At 33.6% G+C, this 17,437-nt stretch overlaps 1 protein-coding gene across 2 annotated transcripts in view; it reads left to right on the top strand.

Moving 5' to 3' along the window:
* The window catches only part of PLOD2 (procollagen-lysine,2-oxoglutarate 5-dioxygenase 2), a 119,508-nt gene that overhangs the window by 83,381 nt on the left and 18,690 nt on the right, over nt 1-17,437 (top strand). For both annotated transcript variants that reach the window (XM_040234306.1, XM_040234296.1), the window contains exons 8-10: nt 10,542-10,643; nt 13,881-14,006; nt 16,119-16,240. In XM_040234306.1, coding sequence (XP_040090240.1) covers nt 10,542-10,643; nt 13,881-14,006; nt 16,119-16,240 — 350 coding nt within the window. The remainder of the gene's footprint in view (nt 1-10,541; nt 10,644-13,880; nt 14,007-16,118; nt 16,241-17,437) is intronic.

Below are 17,437 nucleotides of genomic sequence, written 5' to 3'. Positions count from 1 at the left end.
ACTGAGTTAATTTAAACTTTGCAAACATTTCATGTTTCCTCTGTCTGCAAGTCTTCTGTACATGCACATCACTCACTGTGGAATCCTCTGACCCTAATTCCTATCTGCTGTACCCATCTATTAAGTGCTATTCATCTTTTGTGTGTGCTTAATCACTCTGTTGTGTCTAACTCTTTTGTGATCCTTTGGAAAGAAGCCTGCCAGGCTTCTCTGTCCCTGGGACTCTCCAGGCAAGAATACTGGAGTGGGTTGCCGTGCCTTCTTCCAGGGGATCATCCTGACCCAGGGGTCAAACCCATGTCTCCTGTGTCTCCTGCATTGCAGGTGGATTCTTTACCTGCTGAGCCATTCATCTTTTAGGTGTCAGCTTAGTCTTTACTCCTCAAGTTTCCTGCATGCCTTTATAATATCTAGAACTTTGTCTATCACAGAACATAATACCACACGCTGTACAGGGACAGGATTAACCTGTTTTAAATTTTTATCTCTTACTGGGTCTGTCGCCTAGGAATTATAGAAATCGAATCTATCCTGTTCACTTTTTGTTTTGCCAGGCTTCAGCATATGTGCAGCATATATTTATCTTTCAATAAATTGTGATTTAATGTCAAGGTCTATAAATAGTCCAGTGACTTAGCATTATTCTTGGGAATAGTGAAGTGGATTTTTTTCTGGCAGGGCAAAATATTCATGCAATATGTGTGGGTCCCTGTAACTGTCCCTAGACAGATAAATGGATTTCTACAGCCAGTTCTATAACTAAATAGTGTGCTATTTCTCCTTAGTAATGTAATACTTGAATCAAACTTAAATGTCTTTAAGAGGGCAGTTGGTCCCCAAAATTTGGCTATTTTGAGTGAGGCCTGATATTCAGTAATTTCATTGTATTCACCAGTTTTTTCCCAGATTTCCAGGGTAATGCTGATAGTTTTACAAAGTGATTAAAAGACTTCTCATAAGAAAACTAGCTCTTAGTCCTTAGTCATTTAGAAAGTTCTGTATGTACTAAGAAATTTTAAGTCTTCCGAGCAACATTTTTAGTTTCGGCTCTGTGTTTCTGGCATTTCAAGCAGTATGATGATCCCATTATATTTTCTGTGACATGACCTTATAATTCTATTTGGCAGCAAAAATGAAGTAATTTTTTATTGTAAAATTATATTTGGTATAATATAAAATTTGAGAAAGGGCTATATAAATGAGCATTCAAACCAGTGCCTTCAAACTAATGCCAATTGGCTTTCAAACTAATGCCAATACTTTATTCAGTAATATGTTAAAAAATATCATATATTACCCAGGATAATGAAGAAAATAAAAGCAGATTACTCTTTTTTGATATACCATTTTTATTTAATCATCATAAAAGATGAAAGGATTTTTATATATTTTGTCAGTTAGCTTTATATATTATTTTGTTTAGTAAGGAATGATTATAATGTCAGTGGTTTTGAGCCATAACCTGATGAATGTTAATATTTAAAACATTTTTATTTAAAAATGTGCATAATGTATAAATGGTAAATTGTTGATAATGTGTTTATAGACCAAAGTATGTAAAGATGAGTTTATTTCTTACTTTCTTGAAATCTCATGCTGTTTAACTTTTAAATTATAAATAAATTTAAAAATCACTTATAATCCCACTACATCTCATTTTGTTTTCATTCATAGTTATTTTCAGTCTTTATGTCCTTGCAATATGTACCTTTAAGCATTCATATTTTTCATTTGTTTTCATAATGATGTATAAACAACTTTGTTGCTTTTAAATTAACATTCTTTTTGAAATATATTTTTTATTTATTCTACATAATTGTCTTCATACTTGTCTAGGTATAATCTAATATAAATCAGTTTTTAGATAGAAACCATGACTTCTGTTTTGAAGTTTTGCTTTTTATTCTTGAAACTTATTTACTGTTAGTAACACATCATAAGATGCTTATTTTAATTCCTAACTTTTTTCTTTTAAATATCAGATAATGTACTTATTAAGGTAAATCATTATGAAATTGGTAGTATTTTTATACAAACAGAAGTTAAACATAAGAAAAGCAGATCATCTAATTTGCACATGAAAACAAGTCATTTCAGAAATGAATTTGATCTGCAATAAAAATAGGGACTGTAATTTTGTGCATGTAAACCTCAATGCTTGGGTCACTATGACCTTGAATACTTGGGTGACTTGAAAAAAATGAAAGAAAAAAGAAAAGATTCAGTTGGAAAAGTTTCTCTGCCAGTGACATGACATCACCCTTGGAAATGTTTCGATATTGTGAAAACAGGATTAAGAAAGCACTACCACCTAGTAGCTGGGGACTTCCTGGAACAGCCTAACTACATAAACAGTTCTCTGCACTTTCCAAAGCTGCCAGCACAAATGTCTGTGATTTTTGATGAAGAAAACAGATGGAAACAGAGGGTAAGGGTGATGGGTAACCTCTGCCTATGTGATGAGAGATCCAAAAAGAGAGAGATTTCCAGTCTTAGTGATCTCTGAAAATCAAATAGATGTAAAAAGTAAAAAAGTTTTAAAGTTTTAATTCTGAAAACTAAATGTAATGTCTTTTATGCTGTAACCTTTTAAAAAAGATATTGATTATTTTCATATTCACTTAGGGATCCTAACAGACTCATCAGTAATTCATGAAATAAATATTTAATTTCTTATGAGATTTCTGAGATAAGGAAGGTGCCAGTCTTTATATATAGGTGGGAATTTTAGATATGTCCAACCATGGGGGAGATTTTTTTTTCTTCTAAAAAAATTATTTCCCAGGATATTTAAAACAAAACTATGTATTTCTCAACAGCTTTAAAAAAAAGTCCTTTTAGAAATAATGCTTAATAGAGAACCCATTTAAACATGAATCTCTATTTTTAATTCAAAAACATAATGTTATATAGGATATGAATAATTAACATTTGCACTTATAGTTTGACAATAGTAAAATTTTTGTTTTTGTTATAGAAACATATTCAAATCATCGTATCGATTCTTGAAATGTCATTAATGAATATCATAACTACATATTTTCTGCCTTGTATTTTGTTTCCTGACTTTTCATGTAGTACAAGAGGGATGTGAATGAGTTACTTTTCCATGTCTTATGATTGTGCTATATAGAATAATGTGACTGTCTATAATATTTATAAAACACAAAGGTTTTCTCTTTGTAATTATACTGTACTTGTTTCAATAGCCTTTGCTTCAGTTTTAGTACAATAAAAATATTTGAATATAATACCAAATATTTGAGAAGAATCAGATAAAACAGTACTGAACTAATTTCTTTATCTATTCTATACCATAAGATCTCTTTTAAGGTCTTCAGTTCAGTTCAGTCACTTAATCGTGTTCTACTCTTTGCGACCCCATGAGCCACAGCACGCCAGGCCTCCCTTTCTATCTCCGACTCCCGGAGTCCACCCAAACCCATGTCCATTGAGTCGGTGATGCCATCCAGCCATCTCATCCTCTGTCATCCCCTTCTCCTCCTGCCCTCAATCTTTCCCAGCATCAGGGTCTTTTCAAATGAGTCACCTCTTTGCAACAGGTGGCCAAAGTATTGGAGTTTCAGCTTCAACATCAGTCCTTCCAATGAACACCCAGGACTTATCTCCTTTAGGATGAACTGGTTGGATCTCCTTGCATTCCAAGGACTCTCAAGAGTCTTCTCCAAAACCACAGTTCAAAAGCATCAATTTTTCAACACTCAGCTTTCTTCACAGTCCAACTCTCACATCCATACATGACCACTGGAAAAACCATAGCCTTGACTAGGCAGACCTTTGTTGGCAAAGTAATGTCTCTGCTTTTTAATATGCTGTCTAGGTTGGTCATAACTTTCCTTCCAAGGAGCAAGTGTATTTTAATTTCATGGCTGCAATCACCATCTGCAGTGATTTTGGAGCCCAGAAAAATAAAGTCTGACACTGTTTCCACTGTTTCCCCATCTATTTCCCATGAAGTGATGGGACCGGATGCCATGATCTTCATTTTCTGAATGTTAGGCTTTAAGCCAACTTTTTCGCTCTCCTCTTTCACTTTCATCAAGAGGCTTTTTAGTACCTTTTCACTTTCTGCCATAAGGGTGGTGTCATCTGCATATCTGAGGTTATTGATATTTCTCCCGGCAACTAAGTTTAGTAAATATCTATCATCTCATATAAGTACAAAATAAAAGAAAAAGAAAAAAATGTTTTCTTGCGATGAGAACTCAGGATTTGTTTCCTAACAACTTTTATGTATAACTTAGAGCAGTGTTAATTGTATTTATCATGTTTATTACATCTGTAGTACTTATAGTTGAAATTTGTACCTTTTGATCACCATCCAAGTTTAGCTCGTCCACCTCTTGCCTCTGGTAACCATATATCTGATTTCTTTTTCTATGAGATTGTTTGCTTGCTTGTTTCTTTTTGAAGTATTATAATTGCCTAAAATACTATGTTAGTTACTGGTGTACAACATAGTGATTTGATATTTCTGTACTTTATAAAATGATCACTATAATAAATCTAATCATCATTATATCACCATAAAAGTTACTACATTATTATTTACTATATTCTTCACACTGTTCATTTCATACACATCTCATTTATTTTGTAACTGGAAATTTGTGCTTATTTATCTCCCTCATCTAATTTTCTCATCCCACCACTCTCATCCCCTCTGGCAACCACCTGTTTGTTCTTGTATCTATGATTGTTTCTAATTAGTTATGTTTATTCATTTGTTTTTAGATTCCATATATATATGAAATCATATGGCATTTGCCTTTCATTGTCTGACTTATTTCACTTGAAATAAAATCCTCATGGTTTATCCATGTTGTTGCAAATGGCAAGATTTCATTCCTTTTATGGCTGAGTAATATTATATTTTATATATATATATATCACAATTTCTTTATACATTCATGTAATGATGGATACTTGGGTTGCTTCCATACCCTAGCTATTGTAAATAATGCTTCATTGAACATAGGTGTGCATATATCTTTTTGAATTAGTGTTTTTGTTTTCTTGGAAAAAAATATCCAGACATGGAATACGTGCATCATATGTTAGTTGTGTATTTCATTTTTTGAGGTACCTCCATCCTGTTTTCCATAGTGGGTGCATCAATTTGCATTCTCAGTAGCATTGTAGAAGAGTTCCTGCTTTTCTACATCCTTGCCAACACCTGTTACTTAATTTTTTTTTTGATAGTAGCTATTTTAACAGGTATCTCATTGTGGTTTTGGTTGCATTTACCTGATGATTAATGTTGTTGAGCATTTTTTCATGTGTCTGATGGCCATGTGTATGTCTTCTTTGGTAAAATATCTCTTCAGATCCCCTGCCTGTATTTTCATTGGGTTGTTGTTTCTTTTTTTTCTTTTTTTGATATTGAATTATATGAGTTCTTTGTATATTTTGGTTATTAACCCCTTTTTTGGACATATCATTTGCAAATATCTTCTCCCATTCAATGGGTAGCCTTTTTGTTTTGTTGATAGTATTTTCATGTGCAGAAGTTGTTATATGTGCAAAAACTTTAAGTTTGATATAGTCCTATTTGTTTATTTTGCTTTTGTTTTCCTTGCCTGAGGAGGCATAACCAATAACCACTGCTAACATCAATGTTAAAAAGCATACTACCTATGTTTTCTTCTTCACGTTTTATGGTTTCAGGTCTTAGATTTAATTCCTTCATCTGTTTTGAGTTTCTTGTTGTATAATATATGATATGAGAAAATAGTCCATTTTGGTTCTTTTGAATGTAGCTGTCCAGTTTTCCCGGCACCATTTATTAAAGTGGCTGTCTATTCTCATTGTATATTCTTGCCTTCTATGTCACAGATCATTAACCATATAAGTGTAGGTTTATTTCTGGTCTATTTTATTCCTTTTATCTATGTGTCTGTTTTCATGTCAATGCTATATTGTTTTGATTACTGTTCTTTAGGGTATAGTGTGAAACCAGGGAGTACAATACTTCCAGTTTTCTTCTTCTTTCTCAAGATTGCTTTGGCTATTTGACCTCTTTTGTTGTTTCATATAAATTTTAGGATTATTCTAGTTGTGTGAAAAATGCTATGGGTATTTCGATAGGAATTACATTGAATCTGGAGATTGCTCTGAGTAGTATGGACATTTTCACAGTATTAATTCTTCTAGTCTGTGAGTACAGTTTATCTCGTCATTTAATTGTGTCTTCCTCAGTTTATTTCCCCAATGTTTTATAGTTTCTAGAGTACAAATCTTTTACTTCCTTGATTAAATTTATTCCTAGGAAATTTATTCTTCTCTATGCAATTGTAAATGAAATTGTTTTCTATAAATTTCTGGTCAATTATTATTCGTGTATAGAAATGCAGTAGATTTCTGTGTTTTGTTTGTATCTTGTGACTTTACTTAATTTATTTTGTAGACCTAATAGTTTTTTGTGTGGAGTATTTAAAGTTTTCTGTATATAGTACCATATATAGTTTTCTATATATAGTACATGTCATCTGCAAATAGTGGCGGTTTCAATTTGGATGAATTTTATCTCATTTTCTTGCCTAATTGTTCTGGCAAGGGCTTCCAAACTATGTTGAATAAAATCAGGAAGAGTGGGATCCTTGTTTTCTTCCTAGTTTAGAGGAAATGCTTTCAGCTTTTCACCACTGAATATGACATAAACTGAGAGTTTGTCACATATGGCCTTTAAGTTGAGGTATGTTTCCTTTGTAACCACTTTGTTGAGAGTTTTTGTTGTAAAATGGATATTGAATTTTGTCAAAAGTTTTTCTGCATCTGGTTATATGATTTTTATCCTTTATTTTGTTAATGTGGTGTTTCACATTGAGTGATTTGTATATATTGAACTATTCTTGTGTCCCTAGAGTAAATCCTACTGGATCATGATTTATAATCCTTTTAATATGTTACTAAATTTAGTTTGCTGATATTCTGTTGAAGAATTTTGTATCCATGTTTATCAGGGATAGTTATCTATTATTTTCTCTGTTTTCATAGTGTCTTTGATTTTGATATCAGGGTAATGCCATGTAGAATGAGTTTAAAAGCATTCCATCCTTTCCCTTTAGTTTTTTGAAATAGTTTGAGAAGAATAGGTATTAAGAAGAATATGTTTGAGAATACCCTTTTTTTATCCCCTCACTTTTTGTTGATTTTAGATGTCAAGTGAGTCCTTTGATGGAAACATGTATATGGAGCTTGTTTTCCTTTTAATCCATTCAGCCATCCTGTTTTCTGGATTTGAACATTTAGTCCATTTACATTTAAAGTAATTATTGACAGACATGTACTTATTACAATGTTGTTAGTTGTTTTCTGGTTATTTTTGGTATTCTTCTCTGTTCCTTTCTTCTCTTAGTCCCGTATGATTTGGTTACTGAGTTATGTTTGTGTTACTTCCTCTTTATCTTTTGTGTATCTATTACATGTTTTTGATTCGTGGTTACCATGAAGTTCTTTTATAGTAAATATCAGTATATTTTAAGTTGACCATTGCTCAAGTTTGGCTGTATTCTAAAAACACTACATTTTCACTCCCCTCTGCCACATTTTATGTTTTTGGTGTCTTATTTTACTTTTTAAAATTTCGTACATTGTTAAATAATTAATATTTGATTTTACTAGTTTTGTATTTTAGCCTTCATACTAGCTGTATAGTTGGTTGATCCGTTACCTTTACTAAATATTTGGCTTTACTGGTGGTATTTTTCTCTTTTATAATTTTCATAGTTCTGGTTATGTTCTTGTCTTTTCTGTTTAAGGAAGACCCTTTAACATTTCTTATAAGGTTGGCTCAGTGGTGATGAACTCCTTTACCTTTTGCTAGTCTGGTAAACTCTTTATCTCTTCTTCAATACTGCATGTTAGTTTCACCAGATAGAGGTTCTTGGTTGTGATCTTCCTTTCAGTACTTTGAATATGTCATGCCATTCCTTGGCCTACAAGTTTTCTGCTGAAAAATCAGCTGATAATCTCAAAGGGTTTATTTTGTATGTGACAAGTTTTTTTGTTTTGTTTTGTTTTTTGCTGCCCTTCAGTTCAGTTCAGTTGGATTGCTCAGTTGTGTCCGACTCTTTGCGACCCCATGAATTGCAGCACGCCAGGCCTCCCTGTCCATCACCAACTCCCTAAGTTCACTCAAACTCATGTCCGTCGAGTTGGTGATGCCATCCAGCCATCTCATCCTCGGTTGTTCCCTTCTCCTCCTGCCCCCAATCCCTCCCAGCATCAGAGTCTTTTCCAATGAGTCAACTTTTTGCATGAGGTGGCCAAAGTATTGGAGTTTCAGCTTCAGCATCATTCCCTCCAAAGAAATCCCAGGGCTGATCTCCTTCAGAATGGACTGGTTGGATCTCCTTGCAGTCCAAGGCATTCTCAAGAGTCTTCTCCAACACCACAGTTCGAAAGCATCAATTCTTTGGCGCTCAGCTTTCTTCACAGTCCAACTCTCACATCCGTACATGACCACAGGAAAAACAATAGCCTTGACTAGACGGACCTTTGTTGGCAAAGTAATGTCTCTGCTTTTGAACATGCTATCTGGGTTGGTCATAACTTTCCTTGCTGCCCTTAATACTCTCTTTATCTTTAACTTCTGACATTTTGATGGTAGTGTATTTGTGTAGGGTCCCTTTGGATTGACTTTATTTGGAATTCTCTGGGATTCCTAGACTTGAATGTGTTTCCTTCACCATTTTAGGGGAAATTATATCCATTATCTCTTGAAATATCTCTGTCCCTTTCTTTTCCTTCTGGGAACTGTATAATGCAAATGTTAGAATGCCTGTTGTGCCCCAGCAGCTCCTTAAACTACCCTCATTTTTAAAAATTCTTTTTTTGTTTTGCTGTTTTGATTGGGTAATTTCCTATTAGCCTGTCTTCCATATTGCTGATCCTTTCCTCTGCATCATCTAATCTGCCTGTGATTCCCTCTAGTTTCTAACTTAGCTCCATTTCATTTAATTCTTTTTCTGAGGTTTTGTCTTCTTTGTAACATTATTTGTAACATTATTTCTTTGTCTCCTCATGTAAAGTAATTTTCTGTTTCTATGTATTAGGTAGATCAGCTATTATCTCCTGGTCTTTAAAGAGTGACTTTGTATAGAGGTTTCTTGTGGGGTTCAGTAGTGTGGCCCCTCCTGATCACCAGAGCCAGGTACTCCAGAAATGTCCTCTGTGTGGGCTGTGTGCATACTCCTGTTATCACTGAGTTGCAATTGCTTTGGGTGCACTAGTGTATGGGGCTGGTTCCCAGTACAGCCAGCTGTAAGGCCTGGCCACAATCTGCCAGCTCATTTATACTCAGAGAAAGTTTCAACAGATCATGCCCCTCAGGTACATGCCCTAAAATTAATAAATGAATTTCCTTCTTGTATGACCCAGGCACTTTTCTAACTGCTGCCTCTGCACTGGGATTTGGAAAGAGTGAATCTGTGCCTTCACCCTTTAAGAGCAGTCTCAGTTTCCTACAGGCTTCTGGCTCTCCCACATGTAAGCCCCTCTGGTTTTAAAGCCAGATATTATAGTGGCTCATCTTCCTGCAGCAGGTCTTCTAAGATGGGGCACCCAATGTTGGACTTGGGCCCTTGGCCCTTTGGAGAAAACCCCTAGGGCTGTGATACCCCTCCTGCTTGTGGATTGCTCCACTGTGGGCATGGGTTCTGACTACACTGCGTATCTGCTCCTCCTACCTGTCTCATTGTTGCTTTTTGTTTTTATCTTTTACCGTTATAGAAAATATTTTCTGTTAGTGTTATGGTCATTCTCAGAGATGGTTCTCTCTATGCAGTTGTAATTTTGGTGTATGTGTGGGGAGAGGTGAGCACAAGATCGCCCCACTCCGTCATCTTGTTCTACCTCCCCTCCCCACTGTAGTTTATTATTGATAGGGTTTGTGGGGTGGCTCTAATTAGAACTTATTCTAGATCTATTTTAATCTATAGGCTTTCTTTTCCTCAAGTCAGTATTCCAGAATCACTGCCCAGAAGCCTGGGTTACAGTGAGTACATAGTTTCCCAGAAGAGCTTAGTGCCTTTTGATGATAAAGTATATACAATATTTGTATTGTGTGGTGATGGTGGTAAGAGGTCACACTGGCACTTACCCATTCACTGTGCATGTTTAGACTGAGCCTTTAAGCATATTATTACTAAATTACTGTTCACATAACTGCTTTTGTTTTATTTTTGTTAATAAGCTTCATTAGTTCAATTAAAACTGTGTTAAATTGTTTGACATATTTCTTTAATGGTGTCTCTTCTTATTTTTGATATATTGAAATGTTACCTTTATGTATAATGCATTTTTTGGCATTTCTCGACAAAGCTTGCTTTCATTTATGATTCACAGTCTGGAGAGAACTTTGTTCATTGTATATCTCTAGGTGACAAATATTTGTAGAATTATTAAGGGGATATACCTAAAGCAGAAAACATGCTTTGAAGTTAGAGGTTTATAGAATGAAAGTACATTGATGGGAAGGTCTTACTTTTGTTAATAGTGCAGTTTTCCTTCTTTTACAGATCCTCCTGAATTATTTTGGAAACTATATACCTAATGCATGGACACAAGATAATGGCTGCACTCTTTGTGAAGTGGATACAATTGACTTGTCTGAAGTAGATGTGAGTGGAATTGACTCTGGGTGAAATGTAGTAATAAAAGTATATTTTCATGAAATGCAATGGTTTGTAAAATAAAAATGACACATTTTATAGTATTGATAATTTTGTAGATAATAGATTTATAAATCTAAAGCTTGATGACAGAAAATTGCTGGATATGTGTATTTATAGAAAAACCAGATAATAATTGACCCCAATTGACCCCAGTAAAAGGGGCTTGGTTGTTAATATTTACTAGCTTGCTATGAGTGGGATTTCTTGTTTTTAGTCTTTAACTTGGTCAAAGGATTGAGGAAAATAATGGTTATAATGCTTCAGTATTTGTATTGACTAATTTTATCTGTCAAAATTAGTTGATTAGCTTGATTTTCAAATTTGATGATTTAAAAATAATAATAAATAACTAAGGACTGTTTTAGTATTTTATATATAGTAACTCCTATTAATTTTACAAATCCCATAGGTTTGACTGAGGTTTACAGATGAGAAAACTGAGGTACTTCCACATTAAGTAACTTACTTAAGGCATGCATTTTTTTTTTATATTGGAAGTGCAATTTGAATTTAGGCAGTCTGGTTCCAGACCCTATAATTTTGACCACTGTGAAATTTTGCCTAGATGCCACATATATATTATATGCCAGTCATAGTGCTACTTATACATATATTTCATATAGAATTATAGTTTACCATTTATACTTTGAAGATAAACATGCAATTGGAAATAATTATTATTTATGTATAAAATGTTGTATGCATCCTTCTTCTGTCATCAACCAGAGCAGTTTTAGGATATCCTGTGGTAATATTTTTCTTTCAAAAATTGTCTCTTATAATTTGGAAGATTATTATGTGTATGAACAATGGATTCTAAGGATAATTTTGTCATTAAGACTGATTATTTCCTTTACTTACCATAGTTTTGTTGAATATCTACAGCATGCCAGATAAGTGTAGACACAAATAAAATTCCCCTTAATATAGTTCTGGTGACTTCTGGACCCATGCAAATTTAAAATAATCTCACTGTAAAGTACTAAATGTCCTGAATTAAGTAGTTTCTGTTTTTATCACTGTCTGAAAGGGAGGATAAAGAGTAATTTGTTCATATTTAGGAGCTTCTGAACAGAACCCTCTTTTACTTGAAACTAAGATTTTTTGGTCTCTGAAATAACAAGCTAAATGTTTCCTCTCTGGAAAGAGAGCCAGAAAATTTCTGAATGAGGCTGTATCGTGAAGATGTTTAAAAATTCATTCTGATCCTTTTTCCAGAAGAGTGCTGTCTTCTGGAGGAGTTAAAATTTTTTATCTGTTTGGTTTCCTGTTAACATAAACTTTCTGGTGCCAAGACAGAAAAATATTTATATTATAATTTTTTATCTTTATTTTTTTGCACATAGGAGTAACTTGATTCTCAAGCCATTTTTGTCTTACAGACTGCTACAGACTGCTAGAAAGGAAAGCCATTTTATTATAAAAATAAATTTCTTATGTATTTTATTTATGTTTTAATTATGCATGTAAAATTATATGGGTAGTTACGGTCTAGGGCTAGCATATTCTAAGATGTGGGCCGTTGGTAAGTTTCTTTATATGTAAAAATGATAATGGTTGTCTCAGAGGATTGGTAGGAGGCTTAAAGAAATTACACATATATGTTTATGTATATAGTGATATTTTATATGATAAATTATATATATGAAATGCTAAGCCTTGAACAATACTTAACTGTTATCATCATTGGTGTACTGTTATCATTAGTGTATAAAATGAACTTAGATTGATAGTGGAGATGTAGCATGGTGAAGCCTAACTCTTTACCTACCGATTAATGGGTTCTGAGTTGCTCTAAATCTCCTTTTCCTCATATTGTAAATTTGGAATAATAAATGACTTCTAAGGTTACTATGAAGTTTAAATGACATGCATCACTTCATTTGATAAGGGAGAGTTGTCATCCAGTTTTTACTCATTTTCCCTATTAAATTGAGAACTCTAGAAGGTAGAATTTTTTTTCTTTAGTTGTTTGTCTTTGTTTATGGACTTAGTAATAAATATTTGAGTAACTGAATGAACATATACAATGAATTGATATATACAACCATGTTTGAGTTATACTTCAATCCACACAAATATTAGGTTATCAGATGACAGAGGAATACATGAGGTATGATGTGTGAAAAGATGGGGGAGAGGTGCCTAATTTGGCACTTAACATATATAGCACTTTAAAAAATCTGTAATCTTTATTTTTAGAAGGTTTTTGTTATTTAAAAATTTTTCTTGTTTAATAGTGTGATGTACTTACTTGTCTTTTCTTTTTACCTTTTGATCTCCTTCACCCATCTGTATATAATTTGTAATTTAAAAATCTAAAATCAGGCTTCAAGACATGGATTTAAAAAGGCATTATAAAGAAATCTTTCACATAGTTCCAATAAAAATACTATTGCATGGTTATTTACTTATGTTTCTGTATTCCCCAATCGTTTTAAGTTTCCAAGCCAGGAACTTTCCCTCTATTTTCTAAATGTTTCTGATCACAAGGATTGACTAATACTAGATATTTCAGAATTGTTCATGCAATGAGTGAAAGATAAGCCATCCTCGAACACTTACTCAAACAGAAATTAAGAAAATATATAAAAATCGATACAAGATAGATATATTAGTGATGCAAAATAGCTTTCCTTATATATAACATAATAATGAAGCAAAATAAAGAACTATCAGTAAAATGATATTAAAGATTCAAACATAGAAATAAAGTCTCATGATTTTAGTAATGATGCTAAATGAGATTTCTCATAATAATCTCTATGATTACTTTATTTGAGCCACAGATTAACCATTCAGTTTCCAAGCCACAGAAACAAACAAGGAAGCACAGTTAGCATTTTGGCTTCTGAGGTGAAGCTGTCAAAATAGATTCATATCTAAAGAAAGTTTCTTTTAGGACTACTTTAAAGGGAACATTCAATAGTAGAGCAGGCAATAACCTTAATTATAGTGTCCCTGTAGTAAATATAGTGGTGAGTTTCCTCTTCAACCTGAATCATAATGTCAAGATGTTATTCAGTAAAAATCATTGATGGGGTCCTCAAAAATGTATTAGAGAATTGCCACTGAGTACTGATATTATAGTATGTTTTGTGCTGAATTGATTAATATTTGCATAGAATTTAAAGTAAAACCATGCTAATGATAATTTGTTTTTATGTTTCCCATAAAACAAAGGTCTATCCAAATGTAACAATAGGTGTTTTTATTGAGCAACCAACGCCTTTCCTACCTCGATTTCTGAACACATTGTTGACACTGGATTACCCAAAAAAAGCACTCAAATTCTTTATTCATAACAAAGTAAGTATTTGAAAAATGAATTATTTTAGGTGAAAACTTTGATCTTAGTTGAAACTATTTGTTATTATTTGTTCATGTCTAAAATTTTTTTCAGTTCAGTTCAGTCACTCAGTCGTGTCTGACTCTTTGCGGAATTCAGTGGGGGTTTTGAAATCATTACTGCTTTGCCTCTATAGGGGGCTTCCCTTGTAGCTCAGTCAGTAAAGAATCTGCGTGCAGTGCAGGAGACCCAGGTTCAGTCCCTGAGTTGGGAAGATCCCCTGGAGAAGGAAATGGTGACGCACTCCAGTAACCTTGCCTGGAAAATCTCCTGGACAGAGAAGCCTTGTGGGCTGCAGTCCATGGGTTCACAGAGTTCGGCACGACTGAGTGACTAACACTTACTTACTTGCCTCTTTAGCACCTAAGTACTTTCAAATCCAGTAATTAGTATCATAGTATTGGGATGAGCCACATGAAGCTGTCAGTTTTTTTTTGTAGATCAAAAATGGTTGACTATCAGCTATTTTAATAAATTTAATCTAGTATATAATGAAGAGACGTCAAAGAGTCTATAGTCATTTGCCTTTGCGTTTGTACTGGTACTTACTTTTATAGAACTGGTCATAAAATCATAGCTAATGATAATACTGGGGTTTCCCTGGTGGCTCAGATGGTGAAGAATCTGGCTGTATTGCAAGAGATGCAGGTTCAGTCCATGGGTCAAGAAGATCTCCTGGAAAAGGGCATGGCAACCCACTCCAGTATTTTTGTCTAGAGAATCCCATGGACAGAGGAGCCTGGCAGGCTACAGACCAGGGGATTGTAGAGTTGGGTGACTGAAGCAGCTCAGCATGTACTTGGTGATAATACCTAACATCAGAACTTGAAATGTCTTCCAGATACAGTATTGTTTTGACTAATCACACAATGGCATACTCTTTCCCAAAGGCTTTCATTTCCTTCAAAAAATATTTAGATCCTCCCAAATACCTCCCACATACAGTCTAAACTAAGACATTTTTCCTCAGTGTTTTTCCATTTACTTATCTCTTTCACATTGAAACTGTTGACATTTATTATCATATGGAGAAACTCAATAGCCATGAAGTATAGTTTTTTTCTCTCTTTTGTCTTAATACTTTTAGTTTAACATTGTTCTTTCTTCCTGATGTACATATCAGCTAGTCATTTGTCTTTTCCAGAGACTATTTTATTTAATATATTTGCAAAAAACTAGCTCAAATAACTTTTAAAGGGTGAATGCACTGAGCATTTGCTTTTTATAAATGCATTGTAATATATTACTTATATTAAAGTATTTTTTTATGGAATGTGTCTTACACTTTTCCTCCTTTCATAGGACCTAAAACCCCTTGATAACAGGAGTTTTTATCTTCTTTTATTTAAAATTTTACCTCTCTGCAGCTTTTGTATGATGTCATTTTAACGAGTTGTGAAAAGCTTTCAAAAATACTTAGTGAGATTTGATAAATAAAAAGCTCTGAAGTTCTCTAATGATGGAGATAATCTTATCTAAATTTTAGCACAGTCGAATCACACTAGTTTGATGACTTTTGATGTTGATTATTTTCTCATCATATTTATCAATAAAATCTTATTAATTTTCCCTTCTTTTTGTTAAAAAATGACTCTTTATATGACCGTAAATTTTTCTCTCTGCTTAAAATAACATTGTAATATTTATTTTATAAAAATGATAACAGATTAATGGGTTAGGTTTAAAAGATATTTTTATGAATATTTTACAACACATATCTAAGATTCTCTACCACAAGCCTTTTTTCAAGTTAGAAATGTTTTATAGCACTTAGGGTTTAAGTATTAATGCAAGGGTCTGTCTAGAAGTAGATGTTAAAAGAATTTTAAAGTATCTTAAATTCCTATGTATCTTTTTTTAGGTTCTTCCTGTGATATTTAGATGACATTATATATATAATGCATTTAATACAGTTATCATTTTGTCTATAATTGACTGAATATGTGAATTGTGGAGTTCACAATTTTGAATGTGAAGTTATCCTTCAATATGAAAACTTCAGTTGTCTTATTTTCTCTCACTAGTTTTCTTTTTTTTGAAACTAATTATTCAATTTTTAAAATATGTTACAGGAAGTTTATCATGAAAAGGACATCAAAGTATTTTTTGATAAAGCTAAACATGAAATCACTACTATGAAAATAGTAGGACCAGAAGAAAATCTAAGTCAAGCTGAAGCCAGAAACATGGGAATGTATGTTTTAACAAATATAAATTCAACCAGTATCTACTAAAGAAACTTTTCTTCAAAATTAATATTCTAATTTTGGATGTCTCAACTGTGTGTGCACATGTGTGTGTATGTATGCATGTGTGTGTGTACGTGTGTGTATCTACACATGAGCAAGTCTCTGCTTTAGAACTATATCTATGTTTGAGTGTATTTATGTCTAAAGGGCCATGAAAATTATTTACAGTTTTCTTTTAATGGCTGAGAGTCAATATATTTAATGAAACTATTAATTGAACTTCAGTTCAATATTTAAATCCTCAGATGAGTCATGTGACTGATGTAACAGTGATTTAAATATATTAGCTGAAGGTTTTGTGGGACAGAAATGTATGTTTCAGATATTTTAGTTACCTCCTGGGCTTCCCCAGTGGCTCAGTGGTAAAGAATCTGCCTGCAATGCAGGAGCCACAGGGAGATGAGGGTTTGATTCCCTGGGTTGGGAAGATCTTCTGATGGAAGAAATGGCAACCCACTCCAGTATTCTTGCCTGGAGAATCCCAAGGACAGAGAAGCCTGGTGGGCTGTAGTCCATGGGGTCACAAAGAGTTGGATATGACTGAAGCGACTTAGCATGCGTGCATGCATGATCTAAATAGTACTATAACCATAAAGGAAATACTTTAGGTCCTTTGTCCAGCCCCTTTAATAACTTCAGACAGATTATTAATAAAATTTTGGTTGCAGTAAACACAATCATTTATTCAGTGATTGTTGAATATGCCCATCAGTGGTTAGAGAGCTACTGATTAAAAGGTAAGAGACAGTCACTTCTTAGCAGGATATATTCTTGTATTGTGTATGGAAGCTCTGCCCAGAGTGATAGACAGTGCCTACTGTGGGCGTATAAGGACTGGCAGGAAAACAGACCTTGGAAAAATCAAACTGATGTTAATACTGAGGGTTCTGTAACTTAATCACGGGAGAGTACCTTAGGTCCACATTTAGAACCTGTTTTCTCTAATTTAAAAAATTCTGTGTGTGCTGTTGTGTCTGACTTTGCCTCAGCACGGTGTTCTCTAATTTACTTATGTCATTACAATTATCAGCAGTTCATTCTTTTTCATTGCTGACTAGTATTTTTCCATATGAATATATTATAAGTGCTTTATATTCTCTACAGTTGATAGGCAGGGGGTTATGTAGAGTTTCCGGCCATTA

The sequence above is a fragment of the Oryx dammah genome, unplaced genomic scaffold, assembly GCF_014754425.2.
Source record: "Oryx dammah isolate SB20612 unplaced genomic scaffold, SCBI_Odam_1.1 HiC_scaffold_2, whole genome shotgun sequence".
Lineage (NCBI taxonomy): Eukaryota > Metazoa > Chordata > Mammalia > Artiodactyla > Bovidae > Oryx > Oryx dammah.
The sequence above is the reverse complement of the archived record's forward strand: the minus strand, read 5'-3'. Positions and strand labels throughout refer to the sequence as shown.